The sequence below is a fragment of the Cyanistes caeruleus genome, chromosome 2 (assembly GCF_971803275.1).
Source record: "Cyanistes caeruleus chromosome 2, bCyaCae1.hap1.1, whole genome shotgun sequence".
NCBI classification, from domain to species: Eukaryota; Metazoa; Chordata; class Aves; order Passeriformes; family Paridae; genus Cyanistes; species Cyanistes caeruleus.
The window spans coordinates 112,057,908-112,078,319 of record NC_141702.1 but is presented as its reverse complement, the minus strand read 5'-3'; the positions used below and the strand labels follow the sequence as shown (position 1 = coordinate 112,078,319).

The 20,412-nt window shown below is 43.2% G+C and overlaps 1 protein-coding gene across 1 annotated transcript in view; it reads left to right on the top strand.

The window, feature by feature from the left end:
• SPRED2 (sprouty related EVH1 domain containing 2) overlaps positions 1–20,412 on the top strand; it is a 58,335-nt gene that overhangs the window by 33,397 nt on the left and 4,526 nt on the right. Inside the window, exons 3-4 of the mRNA XM_086879242.1 lie at positions 831–999; positions 3,534–3,598. Coding sequence (XP_086735368.1) covers positions 831–999; positions 3,534–3,598 — 234 coding nt within the window. The remainder of the gene's footprint in view (positions 1–830; positions 1,000–3,533; positions 3,599–20,412) is intronic.

Below are 20,412 nucleotides of genomic sequence, written 5' to 3'. Positions count from 1 at the left end.
GTTTCTCCTGGTAGCTGTTTATCTAAAAAGGAGCTCTCTTCTATCCCTGCACAAATCAAATTAATAAAGCCTTTTCCTGATTTCCAGGGGCCACTTGAAATGTTATAGTTTGTTATCTTGTTTTTATGTATTTGATTCTTCTGAAATGCTCTCCTGTGAAGATATGGGCTAGCTTAAAAGCAGCACTTCCTCCAGACTCAAAAAATGCATTATTTTGAGTCAGAAATGATCTTGCTTTCAAAAAGACTGGTGTTTTAAAGCTGTTTCAATTATGGTTTGTCTTTTGAAATGCTGTTTTGCTTAGGATGCTTTTTTTGACATTATTTGGGAACCATGCTTATGGTTTTGAGGGGTGGAGTAAGACATGACAAGCCATTCCTGTTGCCCCTGAGCATCACTCTAGAGATGGTTTTTGGCACAGCAGAACTTGAGATGAGTGTCTGGCTGGGGGTGAACAATTTAAAAACAGTGAGGGGAGTGTTGCAGCACCTCCTAAAACTGCTGCTGGTGGATAAAGTTTCTGTTGAGCAAAATTATTGAGGGAAGAGGTTCTCCTTCCTCCTGAGCCCCCTGCTAGCTTAACCTGTGCCATGCTCCTGGGGTAGGGAATGAGAACCTACTCAAAGCACGAGCAAAAGATGAATGTGTAATGGTTTTGAGAATAATTACAGTGTCTGGTGTTTATTAGTCATAATTTGGTAGGGAAGGATGTTCCCCTGTGCAAGGCATGACTTGGCTTGCGTTTTGGGTCCGGCCTGAGACAGTGTTGGCTGTGTCCTTGGGGTGGGGAAAGTGACTTTGCTCTTTTTTTGGGGCTCATGCCCTCCCAGGTGGTGCTGGAGTGCTTTGTGAAGAAGGATCTGGTGTACACGAAGGCAAACCCCACCTTCCACCACTGGAAAGTTGACAACAGAAAGTTCGGGCTCACTTTTCAGAGCCCTGCTGACGCTCGAGCCTTCGACAGAGGAGTGAGGAAAGCCATCGAGGACCTCATTGAAGGTAGTGTGGGGATGGACACTTCCAGCCTTGGAAGAGCAGGCAAGGGGTTTGAGTCAGGGAGCTGGGAAGAGGGATGTGTTTAAAATCAGTTCTTTGGCTTGGAGATCTCTTGTGCATGTGTCCAAGTGCAGCTGGGGCCCTTATCCTACAGTGAGCAAGCCCCAGCTTTTAAGAATTGAGTTTTCTCATCCCTTAGAGGAGGTAAGGTGTTTCAGTCAAGCATTTTTCAGTCCTGTCTGTCCAGACTTCTCCCTATTATTTTTCATCAAGTTTGTTGCTACTGCTTTTTTTGATAGGCTTGAATTTCACACTAGCAATGGCAACTCAAACAGCCCAGGCTCTTAATTTGCAGTCAAATCTCATCTTACTGAATCTTTGTTAAGTCACAGGATTTAATTCCTGCCTGGAGTTGAATAAAACTCGAGTTTGTTTTTGATTTTATTTTCCAGTAATTAGTTTTGTCTGCATCCTCTTAGTTGAATGGTAGTTCTTGAAGACTTTGTTGTGTTTTGGGGTGTTGTTTTTTTAATTCTGTAAAAAATGTGTTTGAATTGTCTGTGCTTTGAAGTTGTCATAAATTTTTCCTTTTCACATTTCATTGCGATCAGGCAATCACAATACAGCTATAATTCAATTGTACTTTATTTTAATGAAATTTGATTCTTCATGCATTTTTTTTTCTTTATTTTTTTTAGCTGTACTGCTTTATGTAGGGACTTAGCAGTCCAAAGCATTTTGCCTTCTCTTCCAGTGTGACCAGGATATTTTTATATACAGATGGTACATTTTCTGAAGATACTAACTCAGATGTATGTATAGATGTGTATTCTTTTTGAGGACATCAGCTCCATAAGACAGCTTAATGTTCTGTATGGCCTGTCCTTGCTTTAACATGAGCATGGTAGATATTGGGAGAAAATTAATCCCCCAGGGCTCCTTGCTGATAAAAACCTCATCAGTTAGAGGAAGGATGTTCTCAGTTCATTTTCTTTTTTCTGTGCCATTAACATCAAGAAAGTACAGGTAGACGTTCTTCTTTCTTCATCTTGTTAAAAAACTGTGAAGCATTTTGAGTCATAAAAGTGATCTTTTATGTAAGTGGTATGGGATTGTGCAAAGTTTCAAGGAGATAATAACTCAGCTGTATTGAGTGGTATTTTGGAGATGCCAATACTTGGCAACTCCTGTTTTGCTCTTCTTGATCCATTTTACAGTGGAGGTATTTAAAATCAAGTTCTGCTGCATCTCAGATATTCAAAATCAGCAAATCTATATTTATCCCATTAACAGTACAGGCTGATCCTCATGAATGTGTTCCTCGTTAACTTCCAAATAAGGCTTTCTGAATGAAAAACAATAACTTGCTCATGCACACACAGCGTCGGGCAGCAGATTTCATTTATCATTCATTTTTTGTTCACATCCTTGATCAAATTCAGCAGGTAATATTAAGCACAACTAAGTGTGCGTTCAGAACTTCACTTGAATGAAGTCACTGCTTTATTGTGGATATTTTAAGCAATAGTTTGTTCCCTGTAGCATCAGAAGTTTGGGGCACAGGTACAAGAACCCTATGCAGCTCCATAGAGCTTCAGGGTTTTTTTTAATTTTTGAGCTAATGTAGCAAATGGCACAAATGTTTCCACATTACTCAGTGTTTTAAGTGGGCTTTCACACTTAGCTCTGCACATCTTCGTGATGATGCAACTGAGAGCAGCCAAGGCTGGTGCCAATAGCATTATATAAAACAGGTTATTTTAACAGATTTCCAGAATGAAGGCAGTACAAACTGTTCTGCTGTGTTGGTCAGGGATGTGATGCGGCCATAATTCAGTCTAGCAGTGGGCTTCCATCAGAAAAACAGACCTTTGGCTTGAGGGTTCTCCTCCCCAACAGATCCTCTTGCTGCACCCACCCCCCTTGGCAGCCTTAGGGTAGATGAAGCCAGCCAGGAATTTGGTCTGGGATCTTGATTGGGAGAGGAGTCACTCCTTTTTAGGTACAGCATAAATTTGGTGTCAAGTCCAGCAATGGTGAGGGCCCCCTTCCAGAATTAAAAGGAAAAAACATCATCTAACTCTTCATCATCAAAGTGAGGTTCATTTTATTTTAAATTAAAGGTTATTTCCCCTCCACCCCCTTCCCCCTCCAGATTTAGGGAGTAAGTGAAGGAAAACTTGTACGTGGTTTCTTGACAGCTAAGAATCAGCCTGGAGCACTGATTAGTACATAGCTTTACCATTCTTCAGAAATTAGTCTTCTGTAATTGGAAATGGTAACTGCTATTTTTATCATTGTTAATTAGCATTGGCAGCCACACAGTTGTGTTTCAAGGAACTTTTTCAGATTTTACCTCTCCAACCCAGCTACCAGCAGATGGGTTGTTCTTCCTTAATTTGAGCCACTCTTCCATGCATCTACAACACAAAAACCTGTGAGAATCCAAATGTTTAACAGCCTCAAAAAAAAAAAAAAAAAAAAGTTTTATGGAAATGTCATGTGTTCGAAAAGCTGTTGGTTTGTTTTTTGTCTAGGATCTACGACTTCTTCGTCCACCCTTCACAACGAGGCTGAGGTCGGCGATGACGATGTCTTCACTGTAAGTTCATGTCACCCAAGGTCCTTTTCTTATGTTCAGGTTTACATGGTCCAGTTAGAAAGGGTTTTTCATTTTATGCCTCAGGGTTGGCATTCAGTCCACCATCGTGTTTGGACACTGGGTGTGTTTGATTTGATGGAAGTATATCCTCTGTAGAATGTGAGGCCTTCTGTTGGCCTCCTGTTGCCACGTGAAAAGCATGTCAGAGCAGGGGATGTCAGGGGCCAGAAGTGAGGAAATAATCACCCTTGAGTTTCTTTTGGCTTAGACTGAGCTGGTGCACACACCTGCCAATACTTCTCTCTGTCCTCAAGAAGCTTCCTGCAAACTCAGGTTGTTAGCAAGGGGACTGCTCCTCAGGTAAATAAGGAAATAAGGTTTTGAATCACAGTTGTAAACAAGCAAACCTTAAAGGTGTTTCACCTGTACATGGAACATAGAAAGTTCAGACAGGTGTTTTTCAAGTGGAGGAAGACACAGTAGTGTGGCATCTGTCTAAACAGCAGTGACTTAAACAGGAGTGAGCTCTTGGAGGTTGATTCATTCTGTTGTCCAAAATGTATTAAGTTTTGCTGAAACTAAAGCTGGTAACTTCAAAAAGAAACTTAAGAAGTTTAAAAAAAAACCAAACTTGCTAGGTGAAAATGTGACTCTGATTAGGACTATTCCATGGGCTGGAAACAAGTTGCTCACATTGTGTACTTCTTTCTTAATAAAGTTAGTTGCTCACCTTAATTCAACCCCCATGTACACATATTAGCTGTTTTACAAATGCCCTCCTTGTGCTGCGGGGCCGGATAGCAGGAAAGAGGAAGGTGGAATATCAGTGCAGCATCACCAAACTCAGAATTGTCCTTGGGATACTTCCCTGGATTTTTAGGGTGAAGGAGAAAAAAATCAGTACAAGCATCAGGCTGCTTGAAAATGAGCCCCAGGAAGCATCCAAAGCCAAAAGGTGTTTTTTGGGGGTGAGGCTGCACTGGCATGGGACCATGTCAGATTCCCTGCTGAGTTTTGACCGGATCTTCCCAGCGGCTGGCATGTTGTCCACATCTGTCCTTTTGTCACGCTCACGGAGACAAACAACAGCAGGCAGGGTTAAAAGGTGACTTCCTGCACTCTGCAGCAAAACTATCATTAGCAGCTGCTTCCCAACTACCTGCCAGAAGTGATTTATAGGCACTGGGACAGGACAAACGGGGGAGGCACCAGTAGAGCCAGAGCTTTTTACCAGTACGTGCTGCTTTGTTCCCAAATTCACTGGACGAGCTGTGTGCTCTGCTGGGGGTGGACAGTCACTCTTGATGTGTGTGTGGCTCTTCTGTGCTCACCAGAAAGCGGATGACTGTCAAAATGTGCCTTGGATGGGCGTGTGCCAGCTCTCACTGGGTTACACATTGGAATACTCAATGTTAAAGCAGTGATGAGTGGCCTGTGGAGACAAAGAGAGTATATTTTTGCTAAAATCCTACTAGCTGATGTTTAGGCACCTGGGAGTGCTCCTGAATTTCTCCACAAGCTTAGTCTTGTGGCTGAGTGTTGACTTTTAAACTCAAAGAGTTATTTTTACAAGGAGGAAGAACTTGTTGCCTTTAAGTAGGTGGTGTTTTACATTGAAAAAGTTGGATGAATCCTGCTCCAGCTGCATCAAAATCACTCCAACTCCTGCATTCAAAATGAAGAGCCAGAGCTGCAGGAGGTTTTTCCCACCTACTTGACCCTGGAGAGGTGGCAGGAGACTCCCTCCCATGCAGACATTTATGGGTAGGATACCTGATAGAGAAGGAGGAACAAGCTGCACAATATCATTAGCAAGGAGGGAAACCTCAGCAGTGTTGGCATCTTGTTGGGACCTGGGGGAACGAATTGTGTCCTGCCTGGCAGTGCTTTCTGCAGGGTTTTGTAATTCCCAGAGTTCAAGAGGGACCTCATTGGTGGTGGGACCTCTCATGGTGTTGTTTGTCAAGATGGCACACCACGGCGGATGTGTTGTCATATTCTAAAAATAGGGCTTTGGGGACATCTCCTTCCCCAATATGTCTTTGTTTTTCTGGGATGAAGTCTTTCCTTTTCCTGCAGTCCTTAAGCTCTTCAAAGCTCTCAACTTCCTATTTGTCTGGTAGGTTATGGTGAAATATGAAGACTGCATAAGCCAGAAATAACATACTGAAGCATAGAGCAGTTTAAAACTGGAAGAAATTGATAGGGCTGTGAAATGTTTTATTTTTACCCTTCTGCTCCATTCTTTCTTTGCACATATTTTTGACTTGTGTATCATAGTCCATTTGGTCATCCTTCCACACAAAACTTCTCTACAACTTTCTGTAAACTCTTATTCAGACACAGCAATGGATTTTTTGGGTTTGGTTGGGTTTTTATCTCTGTTTTAAAGAGAAAGTACATTCGTTCTTTTTTATTTCCTAAGGTAGTTATTAAAATCTTCACAGTCCTCCCCCTCTCCCACACATGCATGAATAAACTTAACTGCGTGCGGCAGAATTTTCAAAAGCATCTGCATGATTGAGTCATTTAATCAGTCATTTACCCGTCTCTGAAAATCTCAGCCATTGCTGCTGCACTGCTGCCTCAAATATTTGGCCCGAGGTCCCGCTCTTCTTGAAGATGTTTCAAATCTGTTCAAACACAGCGGCCCAAAACTTCACATTTCTGGGGCTGCTTTGGTGGCCGGCCACCCCGACTTCATCATGCACAGATGCTTGCCCCAACATAAAGCTCTAGACCAGCTTTAGACCAGCCCCCCTCATTACATACAAGCCCTGACCCTGATATGCTGTTGGCTGTTGATTGACACAGGACTTGTGTAAAGCCCCTGATCCTGTTAGCTCCAGCTCTGTGGGATGTGTAGTTTTGTGTGTGCGACTGGTGCATCATCCGTGTATTCCTCAGCCAGTGTGCAGCCCTTCCTGGCATTCAGCAGATCGCTTCCATGGGGAAGAGAGGGTTTGCCCCAGAGGTAGAGCTCTCCTGCAGGCTCTGACCTTGCATGGCTTAGTGGAGGACCACTTGTATCATATTTTCTTGTATCAGAAGGTGGATTTTTTTGGGGGGTTTTGAATTATCTGCGGCTGTGGCTGTGGGTGCATTCACTTGGTGTCAGTAGTCTTGTCTCCTCCCATGACTGTAACTTGCAGAGCCGAGATGATAACGTGGGCAGCAGCATCCTGCCCCATCACTATGGCAAAAGCTCCCCATCCATCTTTCTGAAACATGGGTTATATCTTCAAGAACAGGACTTTGCCAGCTAAAACTTCTCCTGTGTCTTAGACCTAGAGCAAACAACCTGTTCTGAAATTCATACCTGACAGGGCGGGAAACAACAGCATATAGAACTAAATGTCACAGCCTCGAGCTGAAAAACGCTTCTTTCTAGAATAAAATCTCCATTTAGGAGTTTTAACAATATGTAGTTGTGTTTCTTGAGTTTCAGATCCTCTGAAAAGCCCATAAATGTTTTCCATATGTTAGCAAATAAATTTCTTCTGTCTTGTACATTATAAATCGTCCTCTCAAGAGATGCAATCCGAGTAAGACTGGCCATCCGTTCTGTCTCCGTTGGGGGAAACACTGTCATTGCAACGGGCTCAGATTGTTCTGTTTGTCTTCATCCATCCAGCCTGCATCTTGAGCCTTCTTTAATTAACATTCATTTCAGAAGTAAGGCTTAATACAGACTGAATGTAGTTCCTCAGCCACGGAATTTGCCATATAATTGAGTCCTTGTGTAAATTTTTTTTCCCTAATCTACACTTCTACTTTCAATTACAGATAATAATCCCCCATGACTACGAAGTGAAAATTGTGAATTGATTCCAAGGAAAAAAGGTCAATGTCTTCCAGAGTCTGCAGAGTGCCTGAAATGGCCTCTTTTAGCATCCCATCTGAAAAAGCAGAGGTGTTTGTTCTGAAACCTTATGACCAGTTCAGCTGAAACACCACTCATGTGTTTTTCAGATAAATCTTCAGCCTTGTGCCTGCTTTAGTGCTAAAGAAAAGACACCCACTGGCAGGAGGAGCAGCAGCTCCCATGTTTGTTCTGGTTTGTGACTCTTAAAAAGGACTGCAGTCTCCTTTTGCTTTAAGGGAAATGTAAGTGAGAACACAGCAAAAAAACCTTACTAGGCTTGATACTCATGTTAAAATCACAGGTATTTTATATAATCAATAATTTTTTTATTTTTTTTTAATCCTATTTTTTGTTCAATATGAGACCTGCGGAGTTTGGCAGATGAAACAGGTGTGATCTGGAGGTGCATGGTTGAGCAACAGCTTGTGTTTCAAGGTGCACACACTTGATCCATTGCTTCTCTTGCAAGAAGCTAAAAGCTTGCTTATCTTGGTTCCCCAACTGCAAGATGGGGGAAATACTCTCCAGCTTCACTAAGGTGATACAGACAGATCTTGCTGCCACTGCTTTTCTTTCTGGACTTCCAGCAGGAGTCTTCAGACTCATATTTTCACTAACAAGTTGTGTGTTTGGAGCAATCCTGTGCCTCTTCTGCCTTTTTCTTGTCAGATGTGGATTCTTGTGCTCGGGGATGTTTGAGTTAGGAAGTTTGTTGCTGACAGTCATTTCAGAGACAGACACAATTACCTCTTCTCCACCAGAATGATGGTGCATATTGGGGCAGATACTTGCATTACAGTCCCCCTTGCATCTCTTCTGCTTTGCTAATTAAATAAACAGATTTATCCCTGCTTTTCCTTGAAGCCTTTTGTCTACTTTCATCTCCCATCTGAGCTTCAAGCATGTTGCAGCCTCGCTATTAAAATTTATAAGATTTATATTAGTTAGATAAACACTAAATCTAATTTTTCTTGTTGGCTTGGTCGTTTCCCATTCAGATGGTTCTTTTAAAGAGCAACTGTGTCTTTTTTTTCTTTAAAGTAGACAGTATAAACCCAGTCCAAATACTTTGGAATATATTTGTAAATTCTGTGGGATGCTGGAGCATCATCTCATCCCAGCCCTCTATGGAAAATGATGTTGCTGAGAGTAGAACAACACTGAGTTGCAAGATGTGTTCCAGTCAGAAGTTGTGCTCAGAGATTGAGCAGCTGCAAGAGCTTGCAATTTCCTTTTTCTTAATGCTGTCCTCAAGCACCAGAAGGGGAAAATGCATTTTGGAGGCACACAGCTCTCTGTGGGAACAATGGGGCTGTCACCTCAAGTGAATCCACCTTGTTTGCTCTGTGGGGCAGAGCAGACCAACAAGGGGATTGTTACAGTGACAGGGCATGATGGCCTTACTTCTGTTCTTCTTCCTGCCCAGCAGCCAGCTGTGCTCTGTGTGAACAGCCAAAGGGTTCATTGCTGCTAGCCACATCCTCTGATGTCTGGATTTTGGGCTTGCATTGTAAACCACAGCTATTCTAATTCAGATTTTAAAGGGGGGAAAAAAAAAAAAAAGTACTTGCCAAGAAGGGAGAAATTCACACAGAAAAACCAGCAGGCTCAAATCCTTCCCTCAAAAACCTAAAAAGGTCCTGACTATCCACCAGTTTTAAGGCTGTCTGCTTCTTATCTGTTTGGGGTTTTTTCCTGCCTTCAGGTTAACTTTGCCCACACAAATTCACATCACTCAATGGGAATGGATACCAGTGCTGAAAGAGATTTTTCAGTAGGGAAGGTCAAGTGGAAAGTTTTTTCTCTGGCTGTCAGGTTTATTTTCTAGTGTTGTATTTCTCCTTTTCTTTCAGGATCTCTTGTTTCTTTCAAGTGGTGCTGGAAATTAACCCATTTATTTTCTTGCTCTTTCTGCCAATACAAGCAGGCTGTACTCACTGATAATTTAATACCATTGTCACTGAAAGTGGTATCATCTGGAAAGGCAGCTGCTCTTTTCCTTAAGTCCTTCAAAAAATGTAGGGGCAATTACTGTGTACTTCAGCCTATAGATTGGCCTTGTTTACCCTTACTCATAACCTGTCATTTGGAGAGAAGGATATGTAAAAATTACTGTGGTGTGGAGGTACACAGAGCATAAAATCTGTTTATTCTTGTGTATATAACAGATTCATAAGATGTAAGTGAAGAGCTCAGGGGAGCAGATAGCAGAAAGTTTGAAGGTTTGTTTGCTTCCTTTAAAAGAAAGGAGGGGGGGTAAGGGTCTTGCATGATTTATGTATTGCTTTATTGTATATATCAGGAGGGTTTTTTTGCTTTTGTGTCACTCTCTGATAGATAAGCATGCTTTTCTTACTACAGATCAGGAATTGGCTTTCTAGCATAATGCCCAAATGGACTGAATTTCAGTTGCTTTGGTGCTGTTTCACTCTTAGTGAATTACAGATAAGAAGAACAAATTAATAAACAGAAAGTATCTGCATTGCTGTCAGATATTCTAAGGCTCACCGCTGCATGCTTGTCTTCTGAAAAAATAATTTGGCTGTGTAGTAATATACTTACTATGATATCATAGTAATATGATATCCATACATATTGTAATATGATGAGTTAGAGTGTGAAGCTGTTTACGAGTGTGTTCCCTTTTAGTTCATCTGGAAATGAATGCTGTAGTGTATTTGTGTATTTAAGGCACAAATGTGTCAGAAGCAAAATACAGCCAAGAGTGAATTGCTCTTTCTTAACATACAGTAAAACAGAGGGGGAAAGGGGTTTTTTGGGGTTTTTGTTTTACTTTTTTTTTTTTTTTTTTTTTGCTTTTGTTCAGCAATGGTTCCCAGGGCTTTTCTTTGGTATTATGTAAGGGGGACCTGATTTGAGTTAAGATGGCTATGAAAAGCAAGTTATTTTTCAGCCAGCTCAGTTCCCCCACCTTGCTTTTGCAGCACAGTCATGCCAGGAGTGAAGCTGGTGTGGGGGAGCGGGATTTAGGGTTGCAGGAGTTATTTTAGCACCTACATGAAGCCACAGCTGAGGGATGCAACTTGACTGATGCATCTTTAGCCTGAGCAGAGACAGGCTCCTCCATCCCCCTTTTCCTAGCACAGCTGACTCTGTGCTGAGCCAACCCGGGGAAGTGAACCAAAAACTAGCCCTATAAAAGAAAGTGAATGCTTTTCCGGTGGTTTAGCTCCTGGAGCCAGCTCGCTGTAGGGCTGGAAAAGCAGAACTGCTGGCTCAAGGGAAACTCTGGCTGATGGGCTGAGCAAGAGGCAGAAAACCTCTGCCACCCCACCAGTGTTCATGGTGCCACCTGAAATTCATTGTGTACCCCTGGCCCTGGATACAGCACCTTCTGCAAGACCTCTGCTGTGCTGGGGATACAAGAAAGGTGGTACTTGCACTTGTGTCTGGATTAGGATTTGTGGCATTTTCCTCCTTCATGTTCCTACTGTGAAGTTCATCCCTCAGTTGAGACAAGAAGGAGATGCCAGGATAGCTGAGGCGGTGTTGATGGGGGTGTGTTGTGACCAAATGTATGCTTTTACCTTGAAAATACATGGTTGATATGACTGCAGCTTTCCATTAGATTCCCTCTTTAATCTGGGCTATGCAGTCAGCCTTTGAAGTGTATAGGCCTTTCTTTCAGCTTCAGGGTGCTTGAAAATTTGACAAAGGCAGAAAATGGCCTTTTCTATTACTTGCATATCCAACCTGAGGAAATAGCTTTCAGCAGACAGCTATATTTGTAAGCTGCAGTCTCACTGGCTGCTGTGTTGGAACAAAACGCCTTGTCCCAGGGCACTGGCAGGAGCAGGCACCAGGGACAGCTGGATTTGGGGTGTCTTGGCTGGCCCCAGGCAGCGCCTTTGAAGGTGACAGGCAGAGCAGATCCAGCACAGGGTGTAACCACTGTTGGAAGCAGGCAGAGTTGGCTGGGGGCAGAGTGATGATTGACAGCTTCCTGTACTGCAGCAGAAAGGATTAGGGAATGGCTGCCTGGCACATAACCCGGAGTGCCGGTGGGACCGCAGGGATGCGGGTCCGGAGCGAGCAGGCAAAGCTCGGCCGTGGCCTCCCCGAACGATGGAGAGGGGGAAATGCATCTGGTGCTGAGCTTGGAGCATCCCTCTGGGCAGTGATAGGAAGGAAGGGAGCCAAGTAGGAGCTGTGGGGCAAAGGAGGTTGCTCTCCTCTTCCTGAAGGAGCCTGTAATTCTCACCTGCTGTGTAAATACTGACAAATGTGATTTGAATCTGTCGTCTTGTGTAACAGGTAGAAAAGAAAAAACCAAAACAAACAGAGAGTTGAGCCTGCCTGGAATGTGTCCTTGAATTTTGGGTCCTCTCAAATGATTGGAGTTGGGGGGGGATTTTTGTTTGTTTGTTTACTCTGGCTTTCTTTTTTTTGGAGAATTTGGAAAAGAAAGGAGTAGTTTGGTAAAGCTTAGCAATGAAACATGCTTTTTTTATATCAGGCTTTAAGATTTTTCCTTAAGTTGGCAGATTCCCCCTCTCACCCCTATAAAGAAAAAATAAAGCAAGAAAGAACAAAAGAAAAGTCATAAAAAAACCCCACAACTTTTTGACTGAGAAAGTATTGTAGTGTGGTGTTCCCTCTGTCCCCCAGTATGTTTGGTGGTAACTGAGGATGAACAGCACAAGAGTCTGGGGACCTCTGCCCAGTACAGAAATGCATTATAAAGAACTGCATCTAAATAGGCTTGCTGCCTTCCCTCACCTGTCTAATGTGTTTTGTTAAGGGTCTGCTTGCCCTGTATCTTGTGAATACTTTATGAAAATTAAATCAGAAGTGATTATAGGAAGCAGTTCATAGGTCTCTGGCTCTTTCTGCAAAAGGAGAAGGAAAGACAGAAGTAAATAAGTACATTTTTAATCAGAGCCTGACATATTTGCAGTGCATATGAGGAGGGTATTTTAAAAGTTTGCATCAGCTGTTGGATTCTATTTTGGTGATAAATTCCAGCTAAAATATCATCGGTGTTCATAACTGTGTGAATAAATGACCCCTAACTGACTTCCTAAAATATTGTATCAGTCTGCTGTGGGAAGTTTGCATTTAATTTAGTTTTTTCTCTCTCTGTTTTTAACCTGTTGTATTATATAGGAGGAGCATGGCTGAATTTAGAGGCTGCAGCATACATGGCAAAAACATTAATGATGGATTAGGTGCATCAAAGACATTAATGATGGTTTAAGTGCATAGATTCTTTTAACTTGGCTGATTTAATTTTCTTTAGTGTTTTTCTTCCCCCTCGTAATATTATTTCCTTCCACCCTCCTTGAAATTTTTTATATAGAAGAGCTGAGATTCATGGTGAGTTTTGTGGAGCCATCTGTTCCCAGCTGTGCTCAGCTGTCCAGTGTTTAACACCCCCTTGTGAACTTCCCTCCTTTATTTACTAGCATCCTTACCCATCTTGCAAAAGGAATGCTTTTTGGCAGTGTTGGACATGCTAAGTTTCCTGTCAGCACCTGAAAATTAGGAGCTCCCATTCCAGCCTCCCCCATCTCTGCTCTCTATACCTCTGAGCCACCACATGGATGATCAGCTGAGGACAGGGAGCTGATGCAAAACTGACTTTGGGCTGCATTCCTGTGGTCCTGCACCCACGCATGCCCACAGAGCAGGTGATGGAACTGGTGGGGGGAAAAGTGGTGGCCATCACCTCTCCTCAGCAGTTCAGACCATGGTGGCCATTCTCCTGGCCTTTGCAGAGGACAGCTGTGGTAATGTGAATACTATTGTTAGAGAAGGAGGCTCTGCTAATCTTTGCAGAGCTGTACAAGCGCAAATGTTGGATGCTGGAGTATCCAACAATGCTGTAGTCCACACCAGGATGTCATTTTCAAGGTATAAACAGATTACCAGAGCCTCTGCAAAAGGGCAAGGCCAGCCTCTATCCCTAGATAGAGGGATATTAAGCAGTTGGTTAGTTTAAACAGGTTTAAATAAAAAGATCCAGTTGGAGCAGTGTAGCTTGTCTCAGCATGGAGAAATCCAATCAGGCCATAGCACGGAGGAGTTGCAGGAATGAGGAAGAAAGCGTGGGAGTCCTGGTAAGGAGAGGCTCTCCAGATGGATGAGGACACAAGCACCTTGTGGGTAGACAGAGCCACCCTGCTCTCACCACTGTACTGCCAGGATTGCTGTGCTGCCTGGGGGAGCAGCCCTAGAAACCGGGCTTGTGGTTTGGGGCTTTTCCCCCTTAGAACATTCTGGTTTTCCCTTATAAGCACCTGATGCAAAGACTTTCCACCAAAGTGGTGCTGTAGCCCAGTGGTGGAGTAACGGGGAGGGGTATCCTGGGAAGGAAATGCTGAATAGACCTGCTCAGAGCCTCTGGTCCAGGTCTGAGTCCCAGCAAAATGGGGTACTCACTTACTTCAGTCCTCCTCTGACTTTTGCAGACAAAGTTTCTCTTTGTATCTCTTTCAATGCCTGCTTTTGCAGTCATGTCTGATGCCTTGTACAAGGCAAGTAGTGAAACAGGAAAATCTCCCTGAGGTTTCCCCCTTACCACATCTGAGTGTTTGTCATGTCATCTAATCGTGTCTGGGTCGCATATATTCTTTTCACTTCTTGAAGTGAGCTGTTAAGCCACATCTGTGGCCCATGCAGAGCTGCCTGATGATGCCAGAGTCGGGTTTAGCAGGGGTTTAATGGAGAGGATCTTGTGCGCTGAATTCTTGTAAATGTTCCTTAAGTTTTGCTGGCTTCAGCCAGCACAGCCACCAGCATCTTTCTGGCACTAAAAGCTATAACCACAAAAACTTAAAATAAGAGAAGGTAGCAGTAAAAAATAGTTAACCTTCTGCACTTTACGTTGGTATCTGTTTCGGGGATGACTAGAAAACAGTCCAGACATTTGAGAAATTCTACTCCTGTTCTGGTATTGGACATGTCAGACCATTGTAATGGTTGTGTATGGCAAATTTGTCTTTGAACTGAACTGGAATATGATCTAACACGAAACTTTTCCGTCAGACATTCAGCAGAGTAGAACTACATTCAGCTCCAGCCATCCCCAGTGGATGAGAGTGGCAAAATGTTTCAAAAATGTGTGGAAGCAATTTTCTGCAATACAATTTCTATCTTGTCTTCAGTGATGGGAAACAAACAGAAATTTGACAAAAGCATTTTCTTCTGTGGCTTTGTCTTGCCATGACAAATTAAAAGCTTGTGCTTAGGAGACAGGAGTCTCAAATCTTAAAAGATTTTTCACACTGAATCTCTTTCTTAATACTTGGATAGTCTAAGCTGTCTTTGAAATGGGCTGTCTTGAGTATATCGGGCACACTTAGGAGTTGATGGAAAATGTCAGCTGTTCCCTTTTCTAAATTTCTTGAATAGAGAGAAAAAGGTGTTTTGAGACAAAATTTAGGATTTGTGCTGTTCTACTCTCTGTGAAACTCAGAAGTGCTGTATCTCTTTAGGCTTTAAAAATAAAAAAAAAAAGCTGGAGGAGAACGGAAGGACTTGTTGTGGTCTGGCAAGATTAAGCTGAGGGAGTTCTGGGAGACTATATTTTATCTTAATTTCTTTGGAAAGGTGGAAGTTTCTCTGCCATGCATCCGAAATAACTCTCAGACTTCCTCTTTGTGAAGTTCCTAAACAGCGGCTCCGTAGATAAGGCCCGGGCCGGCGCAGAGCTCGGTATCACTCACTTGCTGCGCTGTTTTGCTGGCTTTATCATTCTTCCTTTCCGTGCTGATAGCACAGCTGTGCCTCCCTGTATTCCAGTGAAAGCAAAGGGTCAAGTGAAAATGTGCTGGGGCTCCCGAGGGATTGCACCTGGGCAGAGCACACCAAGGGCAAGTGGGGAGCCCATTGCAGGGGTGTCGGCTGCTGGTGGTTGGGCTGTGGCACAAAATCTGGTTGGGATGCAGCTCTCTGGCTGTCACTTTTCTAGGCTCATCCTCAACCCAAGCAGAGCTGAGTATCTTGTCCTGGGAATGGTGGGGATGCTTTCTCAAAAGATGAGCTGGTGCTGGGCCCTTCTTCAACTTGTTCAGGCTTCCTCAGGTGAAGCCAGGAGCTGCTGCGAGGAGCTTTGGCTGTTGCAGAAGGATGCCTTTGGGAAAGATGAGACTGCGAGCCCCACCAAGTTTTGGTTTTCTGTGCTGCATGTCAAGAGGCCCCCTTGGATCTGGATGTTGTGGTGTGTGGGCTTGCATGGCAGTGGGAGATGGGAAAAGTGGAGCAGGGCAGTAGAGAGCAGGTTGGCTTGTGTTTTGCAAAGGCCAGGCTGGCACTGGGGTTTTGATTCCCTCAGGACCATTACTTGCAAAGCTAATTGTTCGACATCGTGATACATCTGTTCCCCCCTGCTTCATGCAACCATTAAAATTCTAGAGAGGAAAAAAAAATCTTGTCTTGCTTGACCCACAATTATTTTTGACAGCAAACTTGCAAATCCTTCAGCTGGCAGAGAGCACTTCTGGAAGTTTTAAGTGACAGAACTCTTAAAATTTCCCTCTGGCAACTGATTTCTGACAAGCTGCCACAGATTGCATTGCTTCATAATTCTGAGAGGAATCTTTCTTCTTTTTTGTAGTCAGACTTGCATGTTGCATCACACAGAGTGAACCTATTTTGTGAAGTCATTAGAGGCAAGGTAATCCGTCCAGAAGTAGGAGAAGACTTCTTTTTCTCGTGTGTTTTTTTCATAGATGCTCATCTATGCTTATTGCTTAGGTATCTGATTAGCCTTCTTGTGTAACAAATCCATTTCAATGAGAAATAAACTGCAGTAAATGATTAACATAATCTTCTTTACTAATGACTGGGGTTTTTTAATTTAATGAGTCACTTCTGAAAGTCTGAGGGGGAAACAAGGACATGCTTTTCTTTTTTTTAAATTACCACAGCCATACCATACTTGCAGTACGTGTGCTTGCTCAGATACATCCAGCTCTCTTGCAACAGGAAATGTGTTGCACAGGTTTTATAAAATTACCCTTATGGTCGTGATTAATGATTTTGTTATCCAAGCAGTGAAACCACAAGAGTTTGTGACCGCTGTAGCAGTCAGAAGGTTCTGGTACAAGCAGCACAAATGTCTCGTAATTGAGCATTTGAGGGCATGTTAAAACAGTGTTTGTTATCAGACTCCCTGTTCCAACAACTTTAGTTTTGGGCTCTTTTCTCTTTGTGACTACCAGGCATATATTCAGTAGTTTCCCCTCAAAGCCAAATGCTGGAGCTGGCTTGGTTTTAACAGGTTTGAGAAGATGGTGCATCTTTGAGAGATCAATGGTTTGGGATCTGATTTTCCATCTGTGAAATAGCCTGGCTCTGGAGGCCATGTCCTTTCTAGATGTGTATTTGCAGGTGAGTGTGTTGTATTTGGAAGACTTACAGCAAACATCTCATGTCTCCACCTTTCACCACCTTCTCCAAAATTTTCCCTGCTATGCTGATGGTAGATAATCCCAGCCAAGTCCCAGTCTTCTTGTGGGGGATGGAAGTTGTTCCCCTCTTCCCTCACTGACAAAGTCTTGCCATCATTTGTTCGTAGTGGCACTTGTCTGAAATGAGTATGTCTTTTCTTTGAGAATATGTCTGATTTTCACTGGTCCCCAAGTCCAGATTCAGTCCCAGTGGAGGGGCATTGAGAGAGCTGTACACTTTCAGAGGCCTGAGCCATCATCATGCCTCTAATCCTTGGTCACTTATTTTCTTCTAAGGGTTTCCCTCTGGCTTCTTGAACCTCATTTTAGCCATGGACACCATCAGAAGTACCTTGTTCCTCCTGAACCTTATTTCAGCCTGTTCCAGTGAATGCCTTGTAATCTTCCTTTCTGAAGGATACTTGAAGAATTACCCCTTCCTGCTCATACTCCTATGGGATTCACAGTTCAGTAGATGTCTCATCTTCTTGGTCCCTTCCATGATCTCTTTCTCAGGCCAGAGAGACCAGCTGTTGTTCAGAAGCCATCCCATGTCTGCTGTGGTCCTGGCGGTGGCTCTGTGAGTTTGCCATGGTGGAAATACCCTTACTGGGCCAGGGTGGAGGAGGACCAGCACCACAGACAGCTTGGAGCAGCACAGCAGATAGATGCAGTGCCTTGGTGGCTGTGTTTGCTCCCACTGGTTCTTTTTAACCTGTTTCTGAGCCCCCAGGTGGACACTGTCACAGAGCTGCCTATTTTAATCCCAAGACCTCTTTCCTGAACAGCAGTAACTGGCTCAGAGGACATCATTCTATGTGTCAGATCAAGGTGTTGCTGTCAGGTTGCTCTTTGGTTTTAATTATGTTTGAGGGTTTTTTAACATCCAGCATGTTAAAAGTCTCTCAGTATTACGAGATTCTTGAGCAAGTTGTCAGGGTCAGCTTTTGAGTCTCGTGAATAACAAGTTTCATCCATGTCTTTGTCTTGTTCATTTCTCTCCTCATATCATTGATGTGTGCCCAGCAGCACAGGTGAGGAGCCTGTGGGGTTCACTGGTGACCTTCTGCTTGGGAGGCAGGAGTTTTCTACCTCTTCTGTTTCCTTCAATCCTCAGACCACGCTTTCATGTATGTTAAGGGCACTCTCTCCCCTTATGTGAGTTTGAATCAGTGAGGGACCTTGGTGGAAAGCACCAGTGCTTATCTCAGGTGATATTCAGCAAGGTAACTCTGCAGACACTGCATTTGTCACCCAGCTACTGCCTTTAGTGTCACCAACCAGGGGTCAGCATGAACTTCTCCATGGACGAGTGAGCAGAGACCCAGTCTTGGACAGCTTGATTTCCCCTTTCTGGGTGCATAGAGTAAGTGTTTGTGTTGGCAGACTGCCTGTCTAATCTGAGGACATTGAATGTGGAAATACAGCGATTTTTAATAAGGTGAAAGCGGAGAGCAGCGCCGCAGACTCTGGTATGCTGCAAACAGGTTTTGTAGCCATGTCAACACATGTGGAGGAGAGGCTCGGTTGCCCTGACGGGTCTAAAGGGAGAAGAAGGTGTGGAGGAAAGCAAAGGTAGATACAAATCAGGCAAGATAAAAATCACTACAAGCTCTTTTCCAGTTGCCTATTGCAAAAATGCTGCCTTCCCAGAGAGGCAGCAAATAGCAAAATGCTTGGAGGGCTAGTTATAGCTCCCAGCTGCCCTGCTGAGATTATCAAGGAGTTATATCCAGTTTGGGTGGGATTTTTATTTTCATCCAGGACAGGGAAGGCAGTTGCAGGACAGTATGTGCTGTGACCTCCCACTGGGTTGTTTCCCCAGGCTGCATTGTTTGGACCACGAACACCCATCGTGTTTTCAAAGCGTATCCACAAAAGTCTTGTCCCAGCAGGGCTCAGCTGTGGATCCACTGAAGGTGAAGGTTCCTGCTGGCTGCCATGGTACCATTTTAAAGCCCTGTCTCTTTTTTGCTTCGTGCCAGTCAAAGTTTAGCTTTGAGAGCAGGCTGGGGGGTTGCCTGGGCTATGGGGTGTATTGTGTGACTTCCTTAGAAGCTTAAATCACAGCTCAACATCTTGGTCTGCACCACATATGGCTGTGCAGGAAAGGTACTTGTGTGAATACCAACATGGCTGTTGTAACTAAATCCTGACTCTTCTCAGGGTTTTCAAACAGGTTTTAAGCTTAATGTTACTACAAAACATTTGTAGAAGCTGGTCTTTTTTTTTTTTTTCCTCCATTTTGTAAATGTCCCCAAAATGTGCTAGATATTATAGGGCCTGAAGTACACAAGAATTGGCTTTGAAAGGTTTAAACTCCAGATTTGAAATGCCTTTGTCTACTAAGTTATGAAGACTGGGCTGATGAAACCTCTTTTTTGAAAGAGCCTGAATATTGGTTCAGTTCCACTTTAGAGCTGTTGTTAACTATGTTAAGAGTTGATCTGCTTCTATGTACTTGTTTAAAAAAAAAAACAAAAACCAAACTAAAACAAACACACGTGTTAAAAGTCTGTTCTTAATGGGTGTCAGCCAATCAAAACTCATTCTCCCTGTTGTACCTCTCAGATAACCCAGCCTGGCTTTATATCACACTGCAAACAACTGTGTATTTGCTTTCAAGAAAATAAGTTGGGAGTTCGGTACTTCTAAGGTGCTGTAAGAGTTAAAGAGAGCCAACACCTGTTTTTGTGTTGTAATGCTTCAAGGTGTTCTCACCTTTGGACAGAGTCTTTCAGAGTGTTGTTTTCAGAATAAACAAATATTCACAATGAGGGTTCTTGTATTCTTGGAGCAAGAAATGCGTCTGGTGCATTGGAAAAAAGTATTTAGAGAGTGCATTCTTGACAAGGAGAGAAGGTTTTTCAGGTAAAACCAGTCTTCTGCTACTACTGGTAGGATTCTTCTCTGCTCTTGAGGTTGTGTCTCAGCTGGCTGCAGTGGCAGTCCTTTTCTGTGGACTTGTAGCTGCAGCATATCTTGTTAGTTGAGAGGGGGTGGGGTGGAGATTTCTTTTATTTCAGGCACCAGTGTTTCAGGCACATGCAGTGCTACAGCTGTTCTGTTTGTTGTGCATGTCTTTTACCTGCTCTTGGTTTCCTGGTGCATTTAACAACTGTCCATTGATATTCATGGTAATATGAAAAAGCCCAAAACTTATAAATAGAACGAATGGAAAAAATCCTGAATATTATATAGCAACTGTTTTAGTCAAGGAAGGGCTATGGAGAGATGATGGCTGACATTATTACCTCACTGTGTGTTTCTGCAGGAAGAGAAATATGATTGTCAAAAAGCAGTAGGTATTGGCAATAGCATGTTACTCTGTGATGTTTCACCCTTTTGTGATCATTGCTGCATGATGATGTACCTAATTAACCTAAAGAAAGTGCTCACAGGGAGCCAGGATTGTATAAAAACACAAGTAACCTTCATTACACAGTAATCGTGAGTGGCAAAAAAGTAACAAAACAAGAAAAAAGAATCCTGAAGTTTTTAAGGGAAAGCTGATTATTCAATTAGCCAGTGATGAA